The sequence below is a fragment of the Trachinotus anak genome, unplaced genomic scaffold, assembly GCF_046630095.1.
Source record: "Trachinotus anak isolate AG129_WGS33_773 ecotype Australia unplaced genomic scaffold, CSIRO_AGI_Tana_v1 ptg000023l, whole genome shotgun sequence".
NCBI lineage: Eukaryota > Metazoa > Chordata > Actinopteri > Carangiformes > Carangidae > Trachinotus > Trachinotus anak.
Window position 1 is genome coordinate 5,836,620 of NW_027273874.1, and position 27,338 is coordinate 5,863,957.

The 27,338-nt window shown below is 41.5% G+C and overlaps 2 protein-coding genes across 6 annotated transcripts in view; both read right to left on the reverse strand.

The window, feature by feature from the left end:
- The window catches only part of LOC139606833 (actin-binding protein WASF3), a 33,755-nt gene extending 23,500 nt beyond the window's left edge, over positions 1 to 10,255 (reverse strand). The window contains exon 1 of one of the 3 annotated variants that reach the window (XM_071459207.1): positions 9,965 to 10,255. The gene's annotated coding sequence lies outside the window, so the exon portion shown is untranslated. The remainder of the gene's footprint in view (positions 1 to 9,964) is intronic. The other 2 variants (XM_071459205.1, XM_071459206.1) reach the window with 2 other exon arrangements.
- Positions 10,256 to 13,883: 3,628 nt separating this feature from the next.
- Positions 13,884 to 27,338, reverse strand: part of htr2cl1 (5-hydroxytryptamine (serotonin) receptor 2C, G protein-coupled-like 1) — a 140,416-nt gene continuing 126,961 nt past the window's right edge. For all 3 annotated transcript variants that reach the window (XM_071459485.1, XM_071459486.1, XM_071459483.1), the window contains 4 exons: positions 21,175 to 21,338; positions 20,863 to 21,016; positions 20,327 to 20,562; positions 13,884 to 19,735 (listed from right to left, as the gene is read on the reverse strand). In XM_071459485.1, the coding sequence (XP_071315586.1) occupies positions 19,169 to 19,735; positions 20,327 to 20,562; positions 20,863 to 21,016; positions 21,175 to 21,338 (1,121 nt within the window). In that variant the 3' untranslated portion in view covers positions 13,884 to 19,168. The remainder of the gene's footprint in view (positions 19,736 to 20,326; positions 20,563 to 20,862; positions 21,017 to 21,174; positions 21,339 to 27,338) is intronic.

A 27,338-nucleotide genomic window follows, 5' to 3' on the forward strand; every position in this document is an offset into this window, starting at 1 on the left:
TAAGCTGAATTTAATGACCAAAAGTTGTAAAGTGCACCTTTAAGTGAAAAATTAATTAACTAGTATTTGAAAGTATTATAAACAACCTACTTAATTGTTTGTTTTCGTTCTTGCAGACGTACATTTGGTGGGTTTTGCAAAACAAGAAAATTTTAAAAGCCACAGGAAAATATTCAAAACAGCCCAACTCATTTTTTATGACTGACAATGTTTGCATCCTGCCTGCTTCTCTGGCACCACGCTGAGTTAATAACAACCAGTTTGAAATCCATGTAATGTAACAGCTCGGCCTGTAAACCTAGGCCTGACTGACAGTCAGAGAGCACACAGCTATGAAAACAGGAAAGTGAGCCAACACAGTGACAAAGAGCTAATGTTTTATTCTGAGTCAGGATTACTCTGGTTTTGCTCCTCGGGCCCGGGAAGCTCTCCACTTGGTCGTGCGCCAAATGTCAGCTCGCAAAGGCATCAGCGAACGAACGAGGAGCAGAACAAAGCAGAAAATGGAAAACGTTCGGGACGAGCTCTGTGCTGCGTGGAAATCAACGTTTCTAAAGCAGCAGCCGTGTTGCGTTTGATGTCACCAAAAATGGCAGAAAACAGGCCTTTGTTTGATGTTGCTCAAAACCAGACTGAGGAGGGTGATCATTTAAAATATCAGCTGTGATGATTCCAGTTACAGCTTCATTTTAACCCCAACCCCCCAAACAATGACTCCCGCCTCCTTCTGGCCTCCTTTCTCCTCCATCCTAACCTCCCTGTATCCCCTCATGCCCCCTCCCTGCTCCTACTTCTCCCTCTTTGATGTCTGTATTTGTTGATGCTCTTGGGTGAGGAGCCATTGTACAAAATGATCATAATTACGTTGGAACCCCCCTCCATCCCTCCACCCTCCACCCCACCTTTCTTGCTAATCCTCCCTAAAAACAAATTATGCAGAGCAGAGAGAGAGAGAGAGAGAGGAGAGGAGCCGCGAGGAGCCTCTTGCTTTCTCTCTCTAGCTTTTTTTTTTTTTCTTTTCTGGAGAAGCTGCAGCCGGCTCTGTGGAGTTGTTGTCATGGTTTCTTTGGAGGTATTTTCATTTTTTGGTTGGATAATGAAGCGATCAGAGCAGGACTGAGAGAGACTGAGGAGATCTCCGTCACTTCGTTGTCTGCAGGGGATTCAAGTGTGTGTGTGTGTGTGTACCTACAGTACCTCTGAATGCAGATGAAGTGTTATGAAACAGTCACTTTAATGGAAGGTGAATAAAACATGTGAGACAAAAAGAGCCAATGACACACACACACACACACACACACACACACACACACACACAAACACTCTCTCTATCCTGATAGTCAAACACTATTTGCAATTCATTAGTGGTATTTGTTTTTATCTGCTTGTTGTATCATAGGGGTGGGGTTATCACGAACACCGAGTGCTGACTTTCAAAATAAAACAAAAAAACAAAAAGGTTATGGATGCTTCTAAATTATTTATCCCCGGCCTTGCTCGGGGTTACACCGACACTGAACACTGTGAATGAGCCACTTCAAGCGAGATTAAAATCTTTGTACTTCTGTCTCGGTCTTGTGTTAAATAACAGTCAGTTGGTCTCACCCAGCTGTTATGACAGAGACGAGGATCTGTGTTTACTCAACACTGTGAGAGGTATCGGGTCATAACACTGGAGTTAAACCTTTAAAGAAACATACCGGTTTGTTGTTTTTTCTTGTTTCAGCTCATATTTTTGTATTATACTATTTTTTCCTTCCCACTGGTTCTAATTAATTTCAGAGTATAAAGTATCAGTAGGTAATCCACCCACGATCATTTACTCATCTATATTTTAATTTCTTCAAATGTTATGATTCAGCAGTCATTACTGTGGCGCGCAGGGACCAGTGCTATGTATGAACCACCGCTCAATAAACAGTGATGCTGAGCAACTGATGTGGGATATTCTTCCTTTTTATTCCAAGACAGAAGTGACGCTTTCCAACGCACCTGCACCTACGACGTTGAGATGTGTTGCTTCATCAAGAGAATTAACTCAGATAACCCAAGTTGATTTTCATACTTCACTAGTTAGAATAGAAACCAATAAAGCACCACTGCTCATTTCTCTGTAGTTTCATGAGCCTGATATCATCAAAAAAAAAAAAAAAAAAGAAAAAACCTGATGAGAATTTATCATTTAGTTAAAACACTTGTATGATCCTTTAAAAAGGCAGGTAAACTACAGCTACTGTACCAGTCACGTTCATTTCTGTTCCACCGTCTTTTATTCTCTGCTAATGTGGTTAGTAAACAGGTCAGCCACAGAATGAATGCAATGTTTCTGAGCTGCATTCAGTCCTCTACTCTGTGTGTGTGTGTGTGTGTGTGTGTGTGTGTGTGTGTGTGTGTGTGTGTGTGTGTGTGTGTGTGTGTGTGTGTGTGTGTGTGTGTGTGGTGAGAACTCTCCTCATGCCCCTCTGCGACCCCGTCTCTCACAATTAAATGTGTCGGCCTCAGCACGATTGCAACAAGTCATCCGGCAGAACCATGTGACCTGACACACACACACACACACACACACACACACACACACACACACACACACACACACACACACACACACACACACAGAGCAAACTGGGTCTACTGGTGTGGGGTTGGGGGACAGCAGGACAGGTCACATTAAAGCCGGGATGTGATGTGTCTCTGTGTCCCAGATTCCCAGAAACCAGTGAGAAGCACAGAGTCCAGGACTGGATCTGCTCAGAAACCAGGCTGCACATGACAACAGACACTCTCCTGTATTCAGAACTTCTTGCTTTTATTTGGTGATCAAATCCATTTGTTTCAGAAAACTCTTTTTTGTTGTTTTTTTTTTTTTTTCAGTGACAGTGTTTGTTTCTGTGGCTGAACGTGATTATGTACTGTGGCTGAACGTGATTATGTACGGTGGCCCAGACAGGTCAACACAATGCACAAGCCACAACACAAATGCAAAAGCCACATCTGTGTTGTACTCATTTCATGTATTTATTGTTATAGTAATAGTATAGTTTGGACTGCTGCCCACTTTTGTATCCAGGTTGTGGCTTTTTGCATTTGTGTTGTGGCTTCTGCATTGTGCTGACCTAAACAACAACCGTCAGAGGTTAAATGAACCAGTTCCATGCTTCTCTTGGTAAATCTGTTCTCACTGCAGACTGATTAGTTCATTCTGTGAGGAAATCTGCTGCCTGAAGAAGAGACGTTCAAATATTTTCCTCACTATCTACACTGAGAATCTAACTGGCACAGCTAGAGGTGACTGTAATTTAGTTTCACGGGTTCAAGAAACTATAAGGGTGATGTGAGTTCAACTCTTTATTATAGTAAATTTAATTTAGGCTGCAATATTGAGATTCTGTTGAATGGATTAATAACCAGAGGGGAATGTGTGTGTTATGTGTGTTTTGTGTGTTTGTCTTGCCTCGAGGCAGAACACGAGCCCAGCTCTACTGACTGTTCCAAGTGTACAAGTTTCCATCACTTAATGCTCTGTGGCGGACTCACAGACCCACTGCAACTTGGGGGATTTCCTTATCAACATGTTGTCTGAGAGAACTTCGTCAGATATTCATGTACAAACACACCAGTCTGAACAGGCTGGATCTCTAATCGGGACCATGACAGAGGAGGACGCTCCAGATTAGCCCCCCCCCCCCCAAATGAAAACCTGCTGCGGAGCAGACACACGTCTGTGCTCGCAGGAAGTGAGGAAGTGAATCCAAGCCGTCTGTCTGCTGCGCAGCCGTGAAGGAGGCCGTTACGTCTTCTGCTTCTCTGGTCCCGCTGATGTAAAACCCCACAGACCGGCTGAGCTGGTTTGTTGGATGCTGTTGTATGAAGTTAACTGACGTCAGGCTGCAAGATTTCTGGTTCAAATAAGGTCATATTGACATTTCTTCTAATTGGACTGGATTCAGGGCGGGGAAATAATGATCACCTTTTCATAAATAATTAATCTTTTAATGAATTTATGGATGCAAAAAAGCCCATTTGATGATTCTAGCTTCTTAAATTTGCTGATTCTGCCTGTGCCACATTAGATTAAACTGCTAAAAAGGTAAACTCTCAGACAAAAAGCACAAGTTGAATTCTTCACCTTGGACTCTAGGAAACTATGATGAAAATTTTTCACAATTTTCTGATGTTTTATAGCCCAAACAATAAATCAAGGCATCGAGTCATCAGGAAAATAATGTTACGATTAATCGATGATTAAACTAACTGTTAGTTGCACAACTAAATATAATAATAAGTGATTCATCTTCATGAAGAGGTCTTGAGATTCTGATGTATTGATCAACCTTCAGTTATGAATTTCTAGTCTCCAAATCCAAGCAGAGAAATGATGAGTTAATTGACTTTGATCTGTAAAACCAGTGCAGTGGCCCTTTAATCGTATTTGAGGTCAGTTCCAGTTCCCTCCAAGACACAAAGACCCAACTTTGCTTTTTATAAACTGAGACTGCACCAAAAACTTCACACACAAAAGGAAATAGACTTCAGCCCCTGTATGAATCCTTAAACCTCAGGAGTTTTAAGGGTTAAAGAGCTCACATCAGCCAGCACACACTCTACTGAAGTGCCTCTGAGCAACGCACTGAAACCTAACAGCAAGCCTTTACCTCTGATAGGGAAAAGACCACAGGGATCAATAAAAGTATCATGTTACGGAAATAAGTTTCCCTCATTTTAAACACACCAGTTAACACAGCACACACACACACACACACACACAAACACACACACTCTGAAGCCTGTGACCAGAGACTGACGCTTGAGGTCAACGCTGGATCGATGGCTTTGCCCATAAAAACCACCAGCAACGCCTACACGTGAACGCTCAAACGCTGCCCATAGCAACCGTCACCACGGCGAGGCAGCCTTATCGATCACCACGGGAATGAATGAGCCTCGAAAACTGCTGAGTAAGGCCGACTCTCAGGCGGGGCATGAAAACGTGAGGGGAGAAATAATGGAGGAAGATGTGGATATGATCTCTCTCTGGCATACCGACATTCACACACACACACACACACACACACACACACACACACACACACACACACACACACACACACAGCTGCAGATTAAGGTACGCAGCCAGCTGATCAGTGTGATTGTGCATTGTAACACCCACGCCGATGTCAATAGACTGGCCTTGCTTGCACTTTGCATCATCCCACCGAGAATAAAAAAAGCCGACACAGTTACACAGCAGCGAGGTCAGACGACCAGGTGGAAGAACGATGGTGCAGACTCTGGGATAAAACAAAGCCTGGCGACGCTCCCAGCAGAAAGAGACAAAGTGCTTCCTGACAACAGTAACGCTGTATTGTTTCCCCTCCTGTCTGCACCTGAAGAGTTGTGATGCAGAGGCCCCGAGCAGAGCAGTCGGCAGGAGAAATAAAGTAAGAAGTGGTGATATTAGCCAATGGAATATCAGCAGAAAGACACAAGCAAGAAGTGACAGTGTTTTAATGCTTTTATCATCTATAACATGCAAATCAGCTACTATTACAATGTCTCAAAACATCAATTTTTCCTGAACTTAAAAGCTCTAGCACACTCTGTTTGGGTCTTTAAAGTTATTATATGTTTTTATAGCATCTTTAAAATTGCTCTGATGGAAAACTGAAAACTGGTGCAGTCTATATGTTGCTTTCAGCCCATTCATCACAGCAGAACTGGCCTTTTTTTAAAGTCTATACTTAGCACCTTTAACTATAACCATTTCTCTGTAACTATACCATCCTTCAATGGGAAGAGAGTGAAAGATACTGTAAGGAAAGACTCATGACAGACGGATCCTATTCAACGTGTCAGATGGTTATTCAGACTATGAATAGCCCCGCAGCGGATCTCTAAGTGGCCACATCACTCAGTGAGAGTGCACACTGAAGAGGCTGCAGTGCATCTTCAGAGTTAATTCAAACCATCAGCCACAGCGAGACGCACTCAACATGTGTTCAAAATCCAAGCAAGGCAGAGATCTGTTTAAATAATACAATAAAATCCCATTTCCTTTCACCTGGAAACGTTTAAACCGACCAGATCTGGTTCAAAGAGGAGAGGCAGAGGAACAGACAGGAGGTTCAGAACAAGCTCCTCCGGGAGGAAGAACAGAAAACGTCCATGGGAAAGAGCATGCATCTGGAAAACGTATAATGTGTCTTCTACCCAGGGACAGCGAAGCTCTCCTGCACAGCTCACTCCTGAGATACATATTACTGTGAAAACACCACGCTCACCTCTGGAATCCTAATCATCCTGCGTTTCAGCAGAGAAAATGCTCAGCGCTCTTAAATCTTCAGACTCTGCAAGGGGTTGGCAGACGAAAACATACAGTGAATCCAAGTGGGAGGTTGTTTTAAGGTTGGCAGCCATCCATTTTTGAAATGATGCAGTGGACATTTTATGTATTTACTCCTTGAGTGATGAAACTAAAGACTAAAGCTCAAGCATAAAAACACTAACATTGTCCGGATATTCTGTCGAATTTCAGTTTCAGATACCATTCAAAATTCACTGATGTTTGTGCTCAGGGGAAACACAAAGCTAATAAGTTTTGTTTACACCGGAGGAAACAATGATGACAGCTGTAAAACAAATCTTGCGTCAGAAAGACTCACAAAAGAAGAGAAACACTGAGAAGGGAAGCAAAAGAGTGTGTTTGACATTTGTTCTGGAATGAAGGATCATAACCTATTCATAAAACTATTCATAAAGTAAACCAGCATTTTCCACTGGTCAGTGTTTCAAAAGACAAAGGACTGTGTCCTCTAAAATGTTGCTGGGATGTATAAAAAACAGAAGTGGCTACCTGAAAACCCTGACTGTTGAAACACTAATACCTTCAGTTAATCTGCAGATAGACAGTCATTCATTAAGCAAAAACTAATTTTATAATATTACAAAAATACAAAATTTAGGGTTTTTTTTGACTATGTAAGTATGTTTTATGATGTTACACTGGCTATGCCAACACAATTATGATTTATCAGGGAAATGAACTGCTAGACATTTTGTTCATTCACTTTCTTCCCAAGAGTTAAACAAGAAAATTGATACAACTCTCATGTCTGCACAGTAATTATAAAGCTAGCTGCAGCAGGCAAATAGCTTAGCCTAGCATAAAGACTAGAAACATGAGAAAAAAAAAAAGCTAGTCTGGCTCACTTGTTTAAAATAAAAGACAATTAACTTGTTTAATCAGTATACAAACAGAAATGTAGTGTAAAAAACACAAAGTTATTGTTTGACAGTGAGTTACTTGTTTTGCTAAATCGCTAATCGCCTGCCACAGCTAGCACCACGTTAATCTATCAATCTGCTCATCTATCAACAAGACAATGAATAGCCTACACATTTCCCAAATGTTAAACTGTTCTTTTAATTGGGAATATTATTGATTATAGGAACTGTCAGTGAAAGTGAAGACTACACAAGTATTGTTAAATTAGCTTAGCTAGTTTGGATTTCAGTTTGGAACAGGCCTCCTCAAAACAAAATGTCCTGATTTTGGTGTATTTAGCCATTAAAAACACATCATCACCACTGCCTCCCTACTGTATTGAGTTTTGTGGTCAGGGGCGAAAAATAAATAAATCCCTAAATGCAAGCCAACGAGAAATTCCTTTGGGAAAAACGGGAATTGTGCTTCCAAAAAAGCCCCAGAAAGCCAGAAAAATGCCCTTTGTGCCCTCAGCAGAGAACATGCTTTTGTCAACCAGCACGGCATCAGCCTTCCTTTGTCTTTGCTTCAATCCCTGAAGTTACAAACTCTGTGTGTGTGTGTGTGTGTGTGTGTGTGTGTGTGTGTGTGTGTGTGTGTGTGTGTGTGTGTGTGTGTAGTTACGCATCCATGTGTGTTGTGCTGTGTCCCTATTTGAGTGTTTATGCCTATTTAGCGCTCGGCTTTTCTTCGCCCTCCTTCCTCAATGATTCGCTTATGTAAGGAATCAGTGCAAGCTCGTCTGAGCAGCATCACTTATGAATACAACTCTGTACTGTAACAGCAGATTCTCACAGACACACACACACACACACACACACACACACACACAGAGGAAACCTATTATCTAATCACTGTTCGCCCAGGCTGGAGTCTAGACTTGAAAAGACTCAGTTGCTGTTTGCAGAATTGGACTCGCTCATGACGGAGCGGTTAAATGTTGAAGCCATTCCACTTCCTGAACAGTTCACATTGGCAGGGCCCCTCACATGTATCTACTATCCAGTTTATCCAGTTATAATGTTAGTGTTGTGTCAGAAGCACTTTGTGGCTTCTATGTCAAAGCGCTGTGGTAACATTATAAAAATAAAACTTGAAATGAGGGGCCTGGGATGCAGTTGTTTGTCTGTCCAGCAACAACTGCTACAACCTTCCTCCATCCTGACCTCCATGTAAAAAAAATGTCCCAACCGGGCAAGCAAGCAGATCATTGATTTACAAGTAGGAGAAAAAGCTTAACTAGCTTAACTAAAGTGATCAAATTTGTTGACGATTGATTTCCTATCAATCAATAATCAAGTCTGCACCAGTTGGATTCAGCGAAAGTGGAGCTGTGGTGATTTAGCAGTGGACTTTCCTTAAATTGGGCAAATTGCAAGAGGCAGATTTAAAACAAGAGCAGCCAAGACTTGAAGCACAAGAGGCCAAGATATCCCGACTTATGGGCCAACCTCCAAGGCCAATAGATCCCACATCTCCCATGATGCAACTCGACAGCATAATTTCTCATGCTTGGTACTTGCCCACAGCTTTCTCCTCAAAAAAAAAAAAAAAAAGCTGCAAATCTTCACATAAGAGGAGGTGAAATCAGGGAATATTTAGCGTTTTAATGCCTCAAACTCTTTTACCAATCGTGGAGATGGTTTCAGATTCATTTCTCTTATCGGATCATTGTGTCAGCTCCGGTCCGAGTGATCCAATCTGACAAATGGGCTCTGCTGTAAAGACGCTGATCACTTTCCTTCAATTTACTGTACTTCATATCCTTATCTGATTATCTCTCTGTTTGCTTCTGGTAACATCAAAATTCAAAACAGGCAAGTGCTTCATTTCTCCCCGTTTTAGTCCCATATGTTTTTACGTGATTGTGCCATTATCAGTTCCCACTTTTTCCTGGAAAACTCTGTCGTAGATACAATCATCTCCACCTGGATTCAGATTTCAGGAGGCCTTGAGACAGGGAAGCAACAGGAGCAACATCAAGAGCAGCAGCAGAAAGAACCAGGATAACAAAACTTAGCACATGAGTGATCAAGGTCGGTGTTGTGGTTGAAATTAACACAAGAGGTGAGCAAGTGGTGAATCTAGGAAAACACTTCAGCTATATTCCAGAAGAATTTATATGTATGTTTCTCATTTTATTGAATTTCAAATGTCCAAAAATCTACAGAAACCCAGATGTAAATGAAGACATTCAGCATCTGTACAGAATCCCATAGGAAAAACGTGCAATTTTAGCAGCACTGGCCAGAATGGATCCTGCCTCAGACTAATCCCCTGCACACCTCCCGCACAAACCCCACTGCTCTCTTTCTAGTCGACACAGACTCGGAAAGCTTGTTTAGCTGCCAAATCCGATGACACATCCTGCCTTCTGGTGACATTTTGCAGCAGGCGGGTCGGGGAGAGAGACACCTGACCGGTGCGATGGAAACGACGGCTCCGGCTAAAGAGAGGGAGGGGTGGGAGTAAGACCGGGGGGATTCGGGTGCACGGCCGCGGATGAATGGGCTCTGATGAACAAGCATGCAGCTCAGCCCGCTGCCTCCCCAGAGCCGCGGCTGCATTGTGCTTTCTGCGTGCGTGCACGGTGTCAAACAAAAACAAACCCCCCCCCGGCCGGACGCGCTTCCCACAGGAGGCATGTGTGTCCGCACCACTGCTGTCACACGCAAAGCCGATTTACAATCCGCTCACATTCACCTGGCCTCACCTTCCGCGTCTTCTCCTTCTTCTGTCGCTGGTTTGAATGGCTCTGTCCGCTCCGTCCCCGCTGCCCCGCGTCTCATTTCAGCTCGTCCATGTTCGCAGCTCCGAGGACCCAGGATGGATGGATGGATGGATGGAGAGATGGAGGAGGAGAGGAGTGAAAGCCTTTGAAGTGAGGAAATCTGGGGCCCTGCTCGCAACCCAGCTGCGTGGACCGGATTTATGTCGTTTCCACGGCAGCGTCCGCCGACCTGACGAGCGTCAGCTGCAGCCGGTTATGAAGAAGCGACACTTCCGTTTGACCTTTCAAAATGAAAGTCTCAATTAAAATTACTTTTCATACAGTCGTCCTTCTGAATCTGTCTTTTATTATGTTTCTGTTCGTCTAGTTGTTTTTTTTACAATTACCAGGGGTGAGAGCTGCAAACTCGCTTGAGCTACAAGGATTGGTTTGTGGCAGAGATCCATTCTGTCTGTCAGTGCTGCTAAAATAGTAGGTTTTTCATATGGAATTCAGTTCAGAAATGTGCCTGAAACTGCAGAATGAATGGCCTTAAATCTGCACATATAATGTCCTCCTGTGATCTGCCAGACATAAGTAGCTAAGAGTATAATTTTGATATTCAACGTGCATTTAAATCAGTAGTAGCTATATCTGCTATTGCGAATGTACTGTTTTTGACTATGGTTATAGGAATAAGGAAGTTACACTTCAGCAGTAGCATGTTACACAAACAAGGTCTACATCAATATGGGCTACAATATGAATATTCACTGAAAAAAGCCTTGTTCTCATTGTCTGTGTTATTTTCTTGTCTTCTCTCCTTCAACATGGGCATATATATATTTCTTCTTTTTTTAAAATTCATGGCAATATCATGATTATTAACAAATGCATGGCTTCTGATTTTATTTAAGCATGAACACATATTGTCTTTTTCCAGGAATTAAACTCATATCCCTCATATCTGTTGATGATAGCTCTACTATTAGCATACCTCCATTGATGTGGAAGATTCAGCCTAGTTAGGCCTTCATTTTAATATTCTATTTTGGTTTTATTGTCAACGTATACATTATATAAAGTCTCTGAGACCTCAAGTAAGCATTTAGTAGCAGAGGTTAAAAACTATGTATATACAATATACATGGAGTATATGACTAAGTCTAGGATGAAATGTATTTTCAAATTCGAAACACACACATACACGGAGAAGCTCTTAGCTCTTCGCTGTAATCTCATAAAAGTAGAAACATTAAGGCATATTGTCACCCTCACTCAGTTCAGTTTTTATCTGGATCATTTTTACAACGTACCTCACTTAATTTCTCACTTTTCTCTTGTGCTTTTTTTGTGACTTTGTTGCAATTTTGTTGATAATGTGAGTTGAAAAACTCATCTATGTAGCCACAAATAGGCTGATGCCCCAGTGAAGTGCCTTTCCAAATGATCACATTACTGTCTTCGACATGCATTTCATGCCATTTAATACTTGTATATATATATTGTTGTATATAACTACAACAATACTATTGTACAATAGTGCAAAGATTGTTCAGAGTGATTTTATGTTGAAAGCTAAATGTCTTTAATGCTGGTATTTCCAGTGCTGCCTTTCGCTAACTTGACAGAGACCTCGGCTCAAACACACCAGGGAGATGCAGCAAATTGGTGTAACGACGCATGCGTTTCCGAGGAAGCCCGAACTTTCCCGGTGATAGCCGAGACCACCACCCACTCCATCGAGCAGCATCCATGAGCAGAGCACCGCGTCGAGGAGGCAGAGGCGCTGCAAACCTGTGGGAATATGACGACTTCAACACCTGTGGATTACCATATATATATATCCACACACACACACACACATATATATATATATATATATGAACTCTAAAGAAAAAAATAACTCAAAAATTGTACTTACATACAACAGTGGTTACATTGAAAATACATTCATTTGCGTTGATGACTTATCTCACCAAAAACTATAATGAGCAACCCCGGGTACTAACCGAAAACATCAGCAAAGATATATTAGTAAGTTGTTGCCCACTGTTCATTTGAGGCTATGAAGAAGTGAAACGTTCATAAAGTTGATTTGGTGCATGTAAATATCATTTTTTAGAAGTGACGAAATTTCCCGAGGTAACAGAGCCACCTCAAATTAGATTCAAGTCACTGCTGCTGTAAAGTTCAGCAGTATTTTTGTATACACTTTTATCCTTTACTGTGCTGAGCTATTGATAATATGTATTTTGGATCTCTGTCATGAAAGGGACTCATTAACCACTATCCTGCTGTTTCCCAGCTACACCACTTAGCGGTGCTGTTGCTTCATGCTTCACACTGTCGCTGTCCGTGGTGCTGATTTTAATGACGCCGTAAACAACCACTGATGAAAGCGTGTGTCGCTGTCCGTGGTGCTGGTCTCACTAAGCCTGCTGTATCCCAGGAATTCTAATTAATGGATGCAGGAATATAACAGGGATTTCTGACAGACAGGAGGAAATGTATAATATGCAGTATGTTACACACATTGCATAATACTATTCAGCTTCCAGATATTCTTCAGAGATACATTTCAGAAGCTCTCTGGGAATACTGCAAGAAACTGTCACACTGTGGTATTTCTTACTGTATGTGGCACTTTGTGGTAGTTTATTTGTTGATTGTGATTGTATGTTTTGGGTAACTTTGGTGCTGCCTTGTGGTTGCATGTGGTAACAGCACCAGGTTGTTAAGCTGTGTGGGGCTACACAGCACACGGTGTCTGCTTTTTAAAGGAGCAGGACGTAATTTATGACATTTACTACCCTCCATCAGCAACCGGTAGGACCAGGAGTCACAGTTAGATGTGGCCTGTGGATTAATACAGTCACATAAAATTACAGCAGAACTGTCAACTGAAGTGGCAACACTGAGCTGTATATAACAACACAAAATTGTAAGATCAGGACATTTAGTCATTACCTTTTCAGCTTGAAGGTTTTGTTTGTTACATTACCATCATCCATTACTGAACAGCTGAATATGCATGTGTAGTTCTGAAGTGTGTTTTGTAAGAAATCTCACCACATGGCCAGGTAATTACTGGTCTTTTGATTAACTGCCTTGCCAACCCTGCACACAGCTATTTTATGATTATTATTACTCCACTTAATCCTTTTAAATTTGATAAAATACTGTTTTTTGGCACCCCATTGTTAGCATCCCTGAGCAGTTGACACAATATAAAAAAACATGAATGCCTCACTTTGACAACACGGGTATAGTTCCCTGGACGGCGTAACACGTAGTGCATGACTAAGGCTAAGGGTTTAATTAGCTCCAGGTTCAGCTCCACTCATGGAGCACTAAAGCTTCCACTCACTGGCAGATGTTTGCAGTAGTAAAGAACATAATAGCAGAGCAGAGTGGGTAGCCAGCCCAGGGAGCTGGGAGCTGATACTGTTATTATCAAATTCCCCAAATTACACAGTGAGGTATGTAGCTCTTAGTCATCTCAGGGGAGGAATGTTGAGCGATTCAGTTACTTTTACCAAGAGGGTTGTTGTTCTGTTGCTCTGCGGTTTGGAGGTTTACTGTAGTGAGCTGAAAGAAATGTTCAGGCAGACGGAGATGAATTCAATTTAAATACAATTATCGTTTCAATTCACATCTGCCACATCTTTGGTAATAACACCATTTTGTTATTTGAGCAATTCCTTCACACTCTTCTACAACCTGTTTGTTAGTAGGTCCAGAGGAGGATTTAAAGCAGAATAAGGTCCAGGGGAGACTTCACCAAGAAAAGGGTTTCAGAAAAAGAAATCTACAACTTAGCTTATAAACTTCATGGAAATGACAAACAGCCTGCTGTCTGTAAAGTGGATGGACTAAATCATGGTTAGTATACAAATAAGGCAATTGTCCACACATTAGAATAATATTTTAATAAATAAATAGCAGCATCACACAGAAAAAAAGAAAAATATACATTTTGTGGATGATGGCATAATTATTGTATAAACTCAAGAAGATGTGTCGTAGACAAACATTCACAATTAAAATGGTATAAAAAACAGCCACTGCATAACAGAAGAAGGTTCAACACATAAAAAGATAGTTAACCCACGAGCGCCGGATCATACAAGAGCGAGACAAACCAGACAATTGATCTATGTCAAAGCAAACGAGCATCAGAGAGTGCCGACACCTCGGGTTCAGGAGTCACGGTTTAATGCAGGGAAGGTGCAATGGAAAAGCTGGGTTTGCCAAACTCTTGAACAACCTGCAGCTCTGGCTATTCTCAGAGCCATTTACTGACAGAGTTACATGTTGGGGAAGATAGGCGAGGCAGCAGCCAGTTTAAGAAACACTTTATTAAAAAAAAAAAAAAAATCTAAGTTTAGTGCTTTTGGGTTTCCCTATATGAAAGTTAGTCATGCCTTATAAAATGTAGCATGTTGAGGTATTTATACATTTAGATTTGAAAACTGTGAGATCTTGTGAATCCTTTAGGTAAGTTATTTTAAACTTAGCATGAATAAATTGTGTTTTTTTAAAAGAGAGGAAGCGTTGCACCCGGCCTCCCTGCTGGATCTCGTAAAATTTAGTGCAATAGTTCGACACTTTGGGAAATATGTGCATTTACTTTCTTGCTGAGAGTAAGAAGAGAAGATCAATATCGCTTTCATGTCTGTGTGTTAATATTCACAGCAGGTTAGCTTAGCACAGGATGGGACACAGGGGGAAACAGGTAAACAAATCCACCCACCAGCAACTCCAAAGCTCTAATTAACATGTTTCATTTTCATGTTTCAAACATCTATTTCGTTAAGTGAAAACAAAAAGAAACCAACCTCTTAAAGTTTTTCATGAACATGAAGTTGCAAGGCAACCAGTGGAGACTTCAGACGGGTACACAATCCCTGTAAAACCACTTTTTTACACCTTAGCTCTAGAATGAAAACTTCAGACAGAACCAACTACCTGCTGTTCTAGCCTTCAGGCTAAGCTTGATTAACCATCTGTGGCTTCATGTTTACCAAACAGCCATGACAGTGGTATCAGAATAATCCCATTTCCCAAGAAGTCGAACTAGTTCTTTAAAGAAAAAAGTCCACCCTCTCACATCATATCACCTGTTTCTGAATGATGAATGAATGAATTCATTTTGTGGTGAGGTGTTGAAGTTTACTTCTCGTTCTGTTACCAATGTCCCTGCGTTTCCCACTTATTTTCGAAAGGGGTAAAATCATTTCTAGTGGAGCTTCAGGCAGTTAGCTCTGCACATCAGCAGCATCCTCACACTTCAGGGTGGATTTCTTCTTTAAGTTTGCACATACTGTTATGCTCTGATTGTTTGAGCATTAAAACATCTCACTCATAGAGTTAGACAATTTTCAAAAACACTACATACTTTTCTGAAACAGTTCTTGCACAATGCATTGTTGCCTGGCAACAAAAATAGTCCTGGAGGGGGAAATAGCCCAAATCAGCCCCCCCTCAAATGTATTAAAATGAAACTTTGTCAATAAATGGCTCCTACTATGTCTATACACACCAGACCTGGATCAAATTATTAGTTGAAACCCTTTCAGATACTTTCTCAGAGTGATTGCTTTCATCTGTCTGGACTGTGAGCCGGGCAGGATTGGTGTCTGCAGGGACAACCCGACTCCATCCACTGTTCCAGATACAATCAACAAAGACTCAGAAAATGACTGAATCAATCTCAGATAGAAATTTGATCCAGGCCTGGTACACACACAGGTACACAGGAAACATTATTACATTGCGACATACTGAGTTGGCTGGCCTGTCTGTAGTTCTTTGCTTGCTTACACCTGGACGGATCAAACAGAACCCACTCAAAAAAGTTCAGAGAGTCCTCTCTTCTCCATTTTTCCTCTTGTTTATGTTGTTATTGTTGGTATTTTGCATTTCAGTAAAGATGAAAGGCCAACAAGAATTGCATGCTGTTTGCAATATGCATGTTGTTGATTGCTCTTTGCTCTTTCTTTCCTTTCTGGACTGTTTCATTCCTTCTTTGTATTAAAGAAGGAACAGAAAAGAAATAAATGAGGCAGAGAGGACCTTTTGAACAACACTTCAAATGTGCACAATATTTGTAGGCCAAACCTTGGTAACATTAGCTCATGTAGACCTCTCCTTGTGGAGATAAAAGTGGTGCGATGACCACTGTGGAAGTCTGTAGCATACAGATTGTGGATAAATTATACAGAGAAGCACAGAATTAGAATAAAGTGACTCCCAGTTCCCAGTTTCATTCTAATTGTATGCAGAGGTGGCTGCAGACCTCAGGCTCTGGGTTTGATTGGTCCACTGCTGACAATGACCTTTGCTCTTTGACCTAGAAGGAAGGGATCATGGGTAAAGGCCTTGCACATTCAGGCATTTTTATTTTGGTTAAAGTGATTTTTACCAAAATGAAATATTGTTTACAGTAGCAATAATTGCTAGGACAGAGGGAAAACTCATAATCAATGCAGTAGCAGTTTGTCACTCAGTATTTGGACTGTTAGACTCCAGTATAGGTCTAGGTCCAAAAACACTCCATTTCCCATAGTGCATCTCTATAGTATCTTTTCTTAGACTCTAAAAGCTGACATCTTTCAAACCCCACACTTCTAGTTTGTTGTAAAAATTCTCAAGAGTCTCAAGCCCAAACGTATATGCGAAATTGGTGAACTGCCCCTTTAAGTGAAATTTCTGAATATATTTCCCTTAGCTTACAAAGCCAACCACTGAACACATACATATATTATTCTTGTTTGGAGAATGAGGGGAATTTGTTGCAAGTAAACCTAAGTTTGCCACCATGATGTGTTACCTTTAAAATCCACACAATATCTAAACCTTCTTTAAGGTCGATTGCAGACATTTCTTTCTGATGGAGATGCAGCGTGGAGGAATTACTCCGCTTGACAGATATCGATAAAATGCGGGAGGAAGGCGGGCGAGAAAATCAGAGTGACAGAGCTGCGAGGGTGGGCGACCTGTTTTGATAGAGTCACAGGTCTGTATCTTAGTGAATTGATTTTCTGTCCGTCTTGTGCAACAGATGAAATCTAAAAGGTATTTGGTCTTTGAGTCACACACTGTGTTATTGTCAGTGTGACTGAACAGATTCTGGTTTAGGGGTTTTGACCATCAGGTTATGGATCAAAAACACAGTTCTCCGAGAAGCTTTTCCTCCTAAAAACCAAGATCAGAGCAAACATGTAGCAGTAATGCCCCGATATTGATTAACACTGATTATTTTGCAAAACTTTAATGTTCTTCGTTCCTCTTTGGCTTTCACTGTACTATCTATGCAAATTTTGGCCTCCAGCATGACAGAAAGTCACACAGCTGAAGGACTTTTAGAGAAAAAAGATTCATGTAAAACCTGACCTTGACTGAAAATCCTGCATTTCAAAAAAATAAATGAGAAATTTTTGTTCATTTAAGAATGTGTCCTTCAGAGATGCCTTGAATCCCAAACAGCCAAGATTTACAGATGATGTGAATATTCTGATATGAAATGTGTTAATATGATATGTATATTAAGTAGGTTGTTGACTGCTGACTGGACGTGTGCAACAACAATCTCAATGATGCATATTCTGAATTTGCAGACATTCATTAGATGTGGGAAATATGCAGTCAGCAAAGCAATGAGCTTTAAACTTTACTCACATCTACAATTTTTGTCTTAATTTGACTCAAACCCTAAAATCCTCTCTGTGTTTCATCAATGAAATTGATTTACTGCATGTGGTGAAATCAGTACGAGCTGATTGGTCAAATATTAATGCCTATTTCATGGAGAAATAGTTACAACACTATTGTATCCTCAGTGTTTGCATATTCTTTATATTTGTGGCCACTATAATTTGAACTCGCCTGATTTTAAGTGAATTCATGTGATTGCTGATTCACAAATTACACTGTTTTGGGAAAATAAAGGTACTTGTGACTGATCCCAGCTATGAAGGTCTTGGAAAGAGAATTTTATATTGTTTTACGAAGGCGAAACAATGACAATGACGGACAATCGATTAAACTAATAATATTAAATTATAGCTGATGTCATAAAATCTATATATTTTGTTCCTTTTTAAGGATGATCGGAGGAAAAGTTGTGCATTCCTGTTAAAAATGTCTTTTCTTCCGAATGCTCCCTTTTATTTTAAAATTTTTTGGTTAAAAAAATTGGTAATGTTGGACTTTAATTCTGTGAAAAGTGGTTAAGGGAAGCAGGAGCTGATAACTTTATTGGACCATGTTTTCAGTTATATCCCCTTGTTGTACTTAAGGGAAACGACCGCTCTATGTCATGTGACCACCAGATGGCACTGCGAGTCCACCAGAGACCGGTGATGGTTGTACATTCCTTCATCTTGGTTCCCTCAGACAAACTCAGACTGCAGCCTTGAGAAAGTTTCCTTTAGAGAAAATCTCATCTTCAGATGGATGAATAGTTAGATTGTTCGTGCTTTAAAAGAGTCATTCAGAGAGAATTGATGAAGACTGACCGGCACAAAAATAGATTTGGTTTAGTTTGCTTGCTGTGGAGAGAATCCACACGAACCAGCACTCAGACTGCATTTTGACTCTGTGTGAAGACTTGAAGTCGTAGTTTGACCCCGTTGACCTCTGCGGTTGGTGCTTGACTCCTTAACCTGCATCAGTGGGACTCCATGGATGACTGCTTGACTTCAGTCAGGGTTAACGAAGAGAGTTCCCCCTTCTCCGACTCTGTCACTGACGCTTTGTCCCTGTCTGTGTCTCAGCTGGCACCTTTGTCCCCATGAAGTACACCACATTTTGTGACTGATGAGCACAGTTACGTTAACAAATGCCTTAATTCTTTACTTATGGTATGAAAAGCAACATTTTGACAGCAAATAGGAAACAAACACAGCTGACAAATTGGTTTTCATATCAAAGCGGTAGTGGAAAATCCCACTTTTTCACCCATGAGGTAAACTCCTCTGATTTCTCTACATACTGATGGAAGTACTGCCCTTCGGTGTGGGGATAAGGCTCCTCAACAGAAACCAGTCCTTTCACAATAAGAGTACCCACTGCAGGTTTACAGTTGAAACCAGTGAAAAGGCTGTAGTCTCCAAGCACCAGCCTGTTGAAACGCTGCTTGGCCCAGCGTCTGCAGGTTGAAAAGAAGACAGGAAACATCAAGACGCACACAGTCACACGCTGCTTGTGTGTTCTTTGGAAGCAGGGCTGTAGCTGATGAGTGACAGCTCCTGCTCCAGCTCCGTTTCTGGCTCTGTCTCTGAAAGTATGCCAATGTTGTGGCATTCAGAGAGGCTCTGCGACGCTATTCCGATTTGCGTCCCGTCATCTGTCGTGTCCTCCGGGTCCACTGTCAGCCTCCCGTTATCCCCCCTACTGCCATTGCGACAGTTACTGTTCCGGTCCACGCCTCCTTTCCCATGACTGCCCATCAGAAGAGGCGTCACGGCGTGTGATGGGCACGGTGGGGGGATGTTTCTGCAACTTTGTCCGGCAGCATTGGCCCCCATTTTATACTGGCACCTGATGTAGCTGGAGAACGCTCTCCTGTAGGTCTTATTGAAGAGGGTGTAGACCAGAGGGTTGACTCCGGAGGAGATGTAACCCACCCAGACAAAGACATTGAGGAGATCGTGGAGCAGCGACTCGTTGCAGGAGCCTCGGCACAAGACGAAGGTAACGTTCGTGATGAAGAAGGGACACCACATGATGAGGAAGAGGAAGAAGACGATTCCCAGGACCTGAAGGGAAAAGACAAAAAGACACACAGGGAAAAAGAGATAAAGTTAAAGGTACCGGAATTAAGAGGAATTGCTTGTAGTGACAAGCCCACAGAGTATTATCACCCAACAGTTCCCCTCAACTGTGTGTAGCATTGTAGATTCTTAGATTCTTTTAGCTATTTGTTTTGGTTTCATAGGCTGCAACTTTAATGTTCTGGGTCAGGCTCACCCCTCATAGAAAGGTGAGATATCATTTGAAATGTTTGAATTCTTATGCATTGATTTAATATCTGAGTTTGGCACAGATACAAAAACGTTTTTGTTTGCACATCTGACTTCTCTGTAGCACCTTTAACCTTACGATGATGTCGCAGTGTACTGACCACACCCTAGATTACACTTCTACATCACGGCAGCAAGGTGACAAGTTGGCAAAATTAAAAATAATTGATCAAAGAATAAGTGATGAAAAGAAAACAAATCAAGGAAAACACTTTGCATACTGTGCCATGCAGACATTTTGCTTGGTATCACACAAGTGTTGAGACTGAACACCAGCACCACCTCTGAGGCTGAGCAACCTGCCTCACCTCTGCTCTTTATTCTCACCTTGGAAGCCCGCCTCTCGTTCTTTATGGCCTGCATCATCCCCCGTCGCCCGTGGCAACCTGACGTGTCGCTCCGCCCCGGCCCCGCGGCTGGCGAGCTGAGCTGAGACGCCACCTCCGAGCTGGGGATGATGCTTATGCTGTCTGATGTGGAGGCGCTGAGCAGTATGCTGGGCTCCGCTCCTTTCAGACAGCTCAGGGTGTTTCGCCTGCTCTGAGGGGGCGGGGGCTTTGACTCTGTGGTAAGGGCATAAGAGGTGTCAAGAATCTATATTACCTTACTTTATATGATCATATTACTATTTTAAGGTTTGAGGTTGAACAAATGCAATTCTACAGTTCCAGTTGTCAGCTTCTCACTCTACATTTAACAATAATAAACTTATGGTTTAATGAACTTATGCGTATTGCCAACAATTCATGAATAAATTTACATTTTAAAGATAAATTCCTAGATTTAAAAACATTTAAATGGATGTTTGTTTGTTTTTTTCCTGTGAACATAAAACAGATTTCAGCTGCTGAATCTGTGTTTACCTTGTGAGTCTGGCGGCGCAAGTGTGTTGCTCTGAGGAACGTTGAAGGTGCTGGGTGGAGGCTGCAATGTGTTTGTCATTGCTGGTGTGTGCAAAGGCTGCTGGGAGGAAGTCTTTGCCTCATATAGGAAGACAGTGGCCTGCCGCTGGAGCACCTGCAGAGGAGAGGGCAGGAAGGGAATAAAGGAAGACAAGAAGAGGTCGGGGGTGTTGAGTGTTGAGGAAGAAGAAAAGTAAAGAAACGGACATCAAAACAGAACAGAAGAAGAGTTTTGGCAATACACACAAACATACAGACACACACAGTCATTACCTGTATGGTGAGGCAGTATGTCACCACCATTATGACCAGTGGGATGAAGAAGGCCACAAAGGAGCCAATCAGCATGAAGCGCTCCTCATTGAGGACGCAGCTGCCGTTGACGAAGACCTTGTCCTCGTTGTGGAGGCCGATGACCGGGATGGGCATCGACACACCTACAGAGAATGAGAGAGAGAATCAGATTCGGTGTCTTTCAGTTTTATTATTTTCCAGAGAACTTTTTCCTTGTGTTGTCTTCAACTAGTTTGGCTCTTCTGTGGGCGGTATGCTTCACTTTAAATAGAGAGCCTCTCCTGTTTATTCCAAACACACTGATGTTGATGCTTCTGGTGATGCAAAACACAACCTGTGTGCCACAGAGTTTTTTGGTAGCACTTTACACTAGAGGTTGGTTTAAAAACAAGATATAACTAGGTGACATCAAAAATATAGAAACAAAATGGGGCAAAAGTCTGAGGGCAATAATGAACAAAATATTTAAATGAAATAATGTGGTGGAGCATTAAAACTATAGTGTAAGAATTGTAGTCCGACCAATACTGGGCTTTTCAGGATACAAATTTGAGAATTTAAAAAATCAGATAGAATATATTGGGGGGGGATTCACTTTTTAAAACGTAAACATCAAGATACTTGTTAAGTTTGACATTTTCCAGTGTAAAAATTTGCCAATTCTCCCTGGTTGTCAGGTTATGCAATGGTGACTCTGTTTCTAAATGACCTACTACTACCTACAAAACTACTTTGATATTCCTGCACTGTAATTTCATGTTAGATATCGGCCAACATATACACCTGTACAGATTTATGACCAATATACCAGGCCTGGCAAATGCATTTTTTCCATTCTTACTAGACAGTAAGAGTCGGGTAATCTGCTAAAAGATATCAATGTAATATCAGCGTGCAGGCTTTGAAATTGGGACATCCTGGTGGCCTGGGGGTCTAAGACACTGACCATGTAATCGCAATGTCCTCATTGTGGTTCTGACTGGGGACTTTTAAAACATATCACCCCTCTCCCTCCTCTCATTCCCTGTTACAATTTCAAAATGCCCCTAAAATACTTTAAAATGTCTTTGAAATGAATGAAATGAAAGGGGGTAGTGGGTCATGCTGTATGTGCACAAAACACATGTGGTAATATCAATGCAAAACTCCAGGAAATAACCCTAATTGCAAAAAACTGAAATAAAAAGATAGTATTTCTATGACAACTAGAGTTACAGCCCCACGGTTGTATGCCTCTACCAACAAGTCAAGTGAAATATGGTCACAGTCTCTCCTTCCTGAGTTACAGCCCTGAATAGTTGCCAGAGGTGTTTTGCAGAACGTTATGATGTCACAGTGAAGTTCACCTTTGACCCTTTGAATGCAAAATGTCATCACTTCATTTTATCCTCATGCACATTTGAGAGAGTTTGTCATAGTTAATGTATGAATTTGTGAGTTATGGCCAAAAACGTGGTTTGTGAATTCACAGTGACCTTGACCTTTGACCTTTGACCCACCAGATTCTAAGTTCATCCTGAAGTCTGAGTGAATGTTTGTGCCAAATTTAAACAAATTCTCTAAAGTCTGAAAAACCAGTCACCTCTACTAAATGTTACGCTCACTTTAAACTAAACATTGAGGGCCGCAGTCATTACTCGGAGTATTAACTCTGGAAAATGAAAAACCATTGAATTGTTATGAGCTCCAGACACATAATATGACTTTAAACTTCACAGAACATAATTTTTAGGAAATGAAAAGTCTATTCTTATTATAATGAGAGCATATAATCATAAAGTATCAGGTATCACACACAGGAATGAGAGCTACACCTACTACTTGTTAGAGCTCTTATTATCTGTCGGTGTGTATTGGATGTTCATAGCGATATAATAGCTGTTGGTAAAAGACTGAGGTGAGAACAAGGCTTTGGAGGCCGAGCTGATTTTCTGACCTGCCTTAATAACACTGACTAATGTGCCGTGTCTGATTTCGAAGTGCTTTTGCGTTGAAAGCGTTTGCCGGCCCAGGCTGTGTTTCAGACACCGCGGAGAAAAGTAACTTTGGGTTTTCACAGTCATTTCACAGACAAAGTCGGGACCATCTCTGAGCTGCGTCGTGTCCACAGCGTGGGCTGGGTTAATTCATTTAAGCACAAGGTGCATCATTTTCTCTTGCACAGCTGGTGGCCGGGCCAACATCAAAGCACGATTTGTTTCCCTAATACAATTGTTGAAATCGACCACACACTCACGTTGCCCAGGAGGATGAATCTGTTTGCATTAATTGCAAACATTTTACCTCCACGAATGTCCAAATAACCTGTGGTGTGGAAATAGTCCTGACTAATGAGACTGTCCAGTAGTCTGGGTTGAGCCATGAGTCATCCCTATGTCTCTAACAGGGTGTGGAGGAGACTTTAAAGTGCTGGTTTGCACAAATTAAAAAAAAAAAGTAGGCTCTGGCTGTGCAGATAGTTTTGGTTTTAGAGGCCTGGGCTTTGAGATATCCTCCTCTACCCCAACACAATTCAGTATTCACAGCAGTGAACATTTAAAAAATTCAACAAGAATATCCTGTCCAAGAATTATGTTTCAGTATGTCTGCATAATGAACAGACCTCATTCTCCACAGATTTCATTGGGACTATTTCTTTGGTAGAAAGTAGTTCAAATGAAAACTCCTCCTGCTGAAGTCTGTACAACTGACACAATAATGTGGGCAGACAAACTCGCTCTGCGGCAGGACAGGATGCGCTGCTGGAGGAAGACTGTTGCACCAGCAGAGGTAGTTCTGCAAAGCCATCGGGGAGAGGAGAAGAGAAAGAAAGACGGGGAAGTTGTATTTGATATCGTATCATAATTGAAGCATAAAAAGTGCTGCAAAAAATGTAATCCCTCCAGCTTCAAGTACACGTCCATGACTGCTTCTTTGGCTCAAGATAACGGGTTGAATATTGACAGTAAAATATACGTTACAGTTGTTTATAGATGATTGTGCACTGAAGCCCGTATCTGTGTGTGAATGTGAAGAAGAAAAACAGCCAGTGTCCTCAATAAAAGTTGGTCATAAAACCAAAAAAACAAGATCATTTTACCTTGCAAGATTTAGATTTAAAGTTGGTTATTAGTTTTAAGTTGTGAGATTAGACAGTGTGTAAATAAGGAGTGGAGGTTGTTCAGTTTGGGGAGATATAAAAACTGAAATTACTGTTCTTCTCCAAGACAATTTAGAGAGATTTGAAATGGCAAGATGTAAGTCAAGAGAACGCACACACACACACACACACACACACACACACACACACACACACACACACACACACACAAAACAATCGACTGTTTTCTGTTTCTTTGATTGTCGGATGACCCAATCTGACCTCCTCCTCCTGTAATGTGTGAATGTGTCAGGTCCCCTTCTCTCGTCTTCCACAGGTCTCTCCTCAGGTTTTCTTCTCATGGTAGCAAATCCATGACCCCATGATAAACATGTTGTCACTGAGCCTTTGTGTGACATTGACGAGGAAGCCGGTTCATTGTGTTTTCTGTGACTCTGATAAAAAAATGCTGGAAAGGTTCTATTGTAAGTTTGATGCCAGATGAAAAGTTTCTCTCTCATTTCTGAATTTAGGTTTACATTATTTCACAGTATTTGTTTTTTTATTTTTCCTTTACGTTTTTTCTTTTGTTTGCTTTTGTATAATGGGCAGTTTTTAGTTAATTTGTACCCAAATTTAGAAATGTGTTTTATTATTTATTATATTTGTGTGTTCAATGACAGAAACTGTTATGACCACGTGTATTAATTCCTGAGTGTTAATTCAACCATAAGATACTGTATCATACAATTTTAAAATAAAAAACTAATGCAAATACAGTGTATAAAAGACATGAAATGTAAAAATGTAACTGTTACATTACACCAACAGTAAACAGGGCAAATTACTGCAGATATGTTGGAAACTATAGTTTTTACAATGTACTACAGAAAGTTATATAATGTGCTAAGCTGCAGTTGTACTGGACCAGTACGGTTGCTTCAGTCCAGACGGACTGAAACAACCTTCAGGTCAAACAGTGTGTGTTATCATACCACAGGGAACGGCTGCAAAGATCTTCTGCTGGATGTGCTGTTGCTAATCCCTCAGCATTGATCAGTGTAAGCCCTCTCAGACCTCAATCACTGCAGCATGTAGCAGTGCAGAACCTTTAGAGGGGTCGGGGAAATGCCAACAGGAAAACAGGGGATTTCTAATGATCCTAAAGCAGCCGGTTGTGAAGGAGCACTGAGGAGCAGGGAAGGAAGTAAAACTCTACCTGGTGTCTGGAGGCATTAATCAACTGGATCTGTCAGAAATGATCCTTCACACTGAAACTTTAGAGAAAATGTACGTTAATTTGTGTTTTTGCAGTGATGGAAAACCCTGCTATTCTTGCTTCCCTGCATACATGTACTGTTTGTTTCTGCACTGATAACCCTGAGATGAATTCCTGTACACTTATTACACACGGTCACCACAGTTAATGTGATGGTGAGGAGAGACAGTGGCTATAAATGTTTGTTTAAAGCTGCAGCAAAATTTGCAGGTTAGGGACTGTAAACAAATTATTAGGAAGCCCTTTACATTTTTTTCATTCCCCAAAATATATAATTCAGACTTCCCTTGCATGACTGTTTTAATGAGCACAAAAGGTCACATAACAAAAAGTAAATAAATAAATGTTTCATATGATGAAGGTCTGTGCTACAACCCAACTTTAGCCTTTTGTTTTGTTCGTCGTGAATTGCTAATGAGCTAATTGCTAATTCCATGTGTAAGTTGCGCATTAGGTGGCTATTGTGAAAATTATTAAATATAAATTTATTCTAAACATATTAAAATTAAAGGTAGTTTCCAACATCTTGAAGTGTTTTCATTTGCTTTACCTTTTTTAACATTAGCCACTATAAGCTAATGGTCATACCAGACCAAGTGAGGCTGTGAACGATGAATCTACATGAAAGCTGCAATCCACTTCACTGATTTCACTATCTTTAAAAAACCATTTGTGTCATGAAGGGGTCTCTAGTAGCAGGCGTCTGTTCGTCGGGGCTGACGATTGATTGCGCCTGAAGGGCTGTCGGTTTTTGTTGCTGTGCAGCCCCACTCTGGAGAGGCAGCGGTTGGCACAGATGAATGAAGAGGGGCCTGGCACAGAACAGGGGGGTGCTGCTTGTAGTTTCCTCTTCTGTCTCTTCCCCTGCAGTGAGGAGATTTTCTTCAGGGTGGTGAGTTCCTGCAGCAATAGTCTGTCTCTAGGTGCTCCAGCTTTCTCCCAGGGCTTGGGGTCTGTCTGTTTCATGATAGTGGTAGTGTGTGCAGGCGCGGGACACCACTGGGCCTGGAGCCTGTTGATAGCTCACTGTACAGGGTGGATCAGGGGGGCAGACAGGAGTCCATCCTGTGGATGTGACCAAGTCATTTGAGGCAGCACTGGCTCCGCGTGGCAAACATGCTGGAGGAGTGAGCATTACCAGAACTGCTGGGTACTTTCTCCTGCCAGGTGATACCCAGGGTGCAGCGTTAGGCATTGCAGGTGGAAGCTGTCGAGCCATTTTTCTTGTCTGGTGTCGGGGGTTCAGGCCTCCAGCATGGTGCCTTTCTGTCAGCTTTAACTCCAGGTGGTTCTATCTGTTTATGGCTTATTAGGCCAGCTGATAAACAGTGCAGTTATACAGATAATCTGTGTCACGAGTAAATCACAGCAAATTAAGACTGAACTCAGACTTTAATGCTGTGAAACTGGACTTACTTGAGATATGGCTCCATAAAGTCTCAACTTAAACAAAGACATTCAAGTCTCGAGTTTTAATCTAATAAAATTTTGACTCTGTTGAAGAAAAATGTGTGTTTGAAGGCTACAAAGCAATCCTCCATCCATCTGAGAAACACCTGATTCATCTGCACATTTCTAAAACATGCACAAACACCCCTTTCCCGTAAATGGGTGACAGCTGTTGACTGAAGCTGAAACAGACTGAGGTGCATGACCACTACATTTCAAATTTGTCACAAATCCAGATTTGTCTCAGTTTAGTTGAGAGCAGATGCATCAGTGCTAAGTGGTCTGGGGAAGAAATGCACAACTAAAAAGGTACAAAAAAAGAGGTAGAAAATCTTC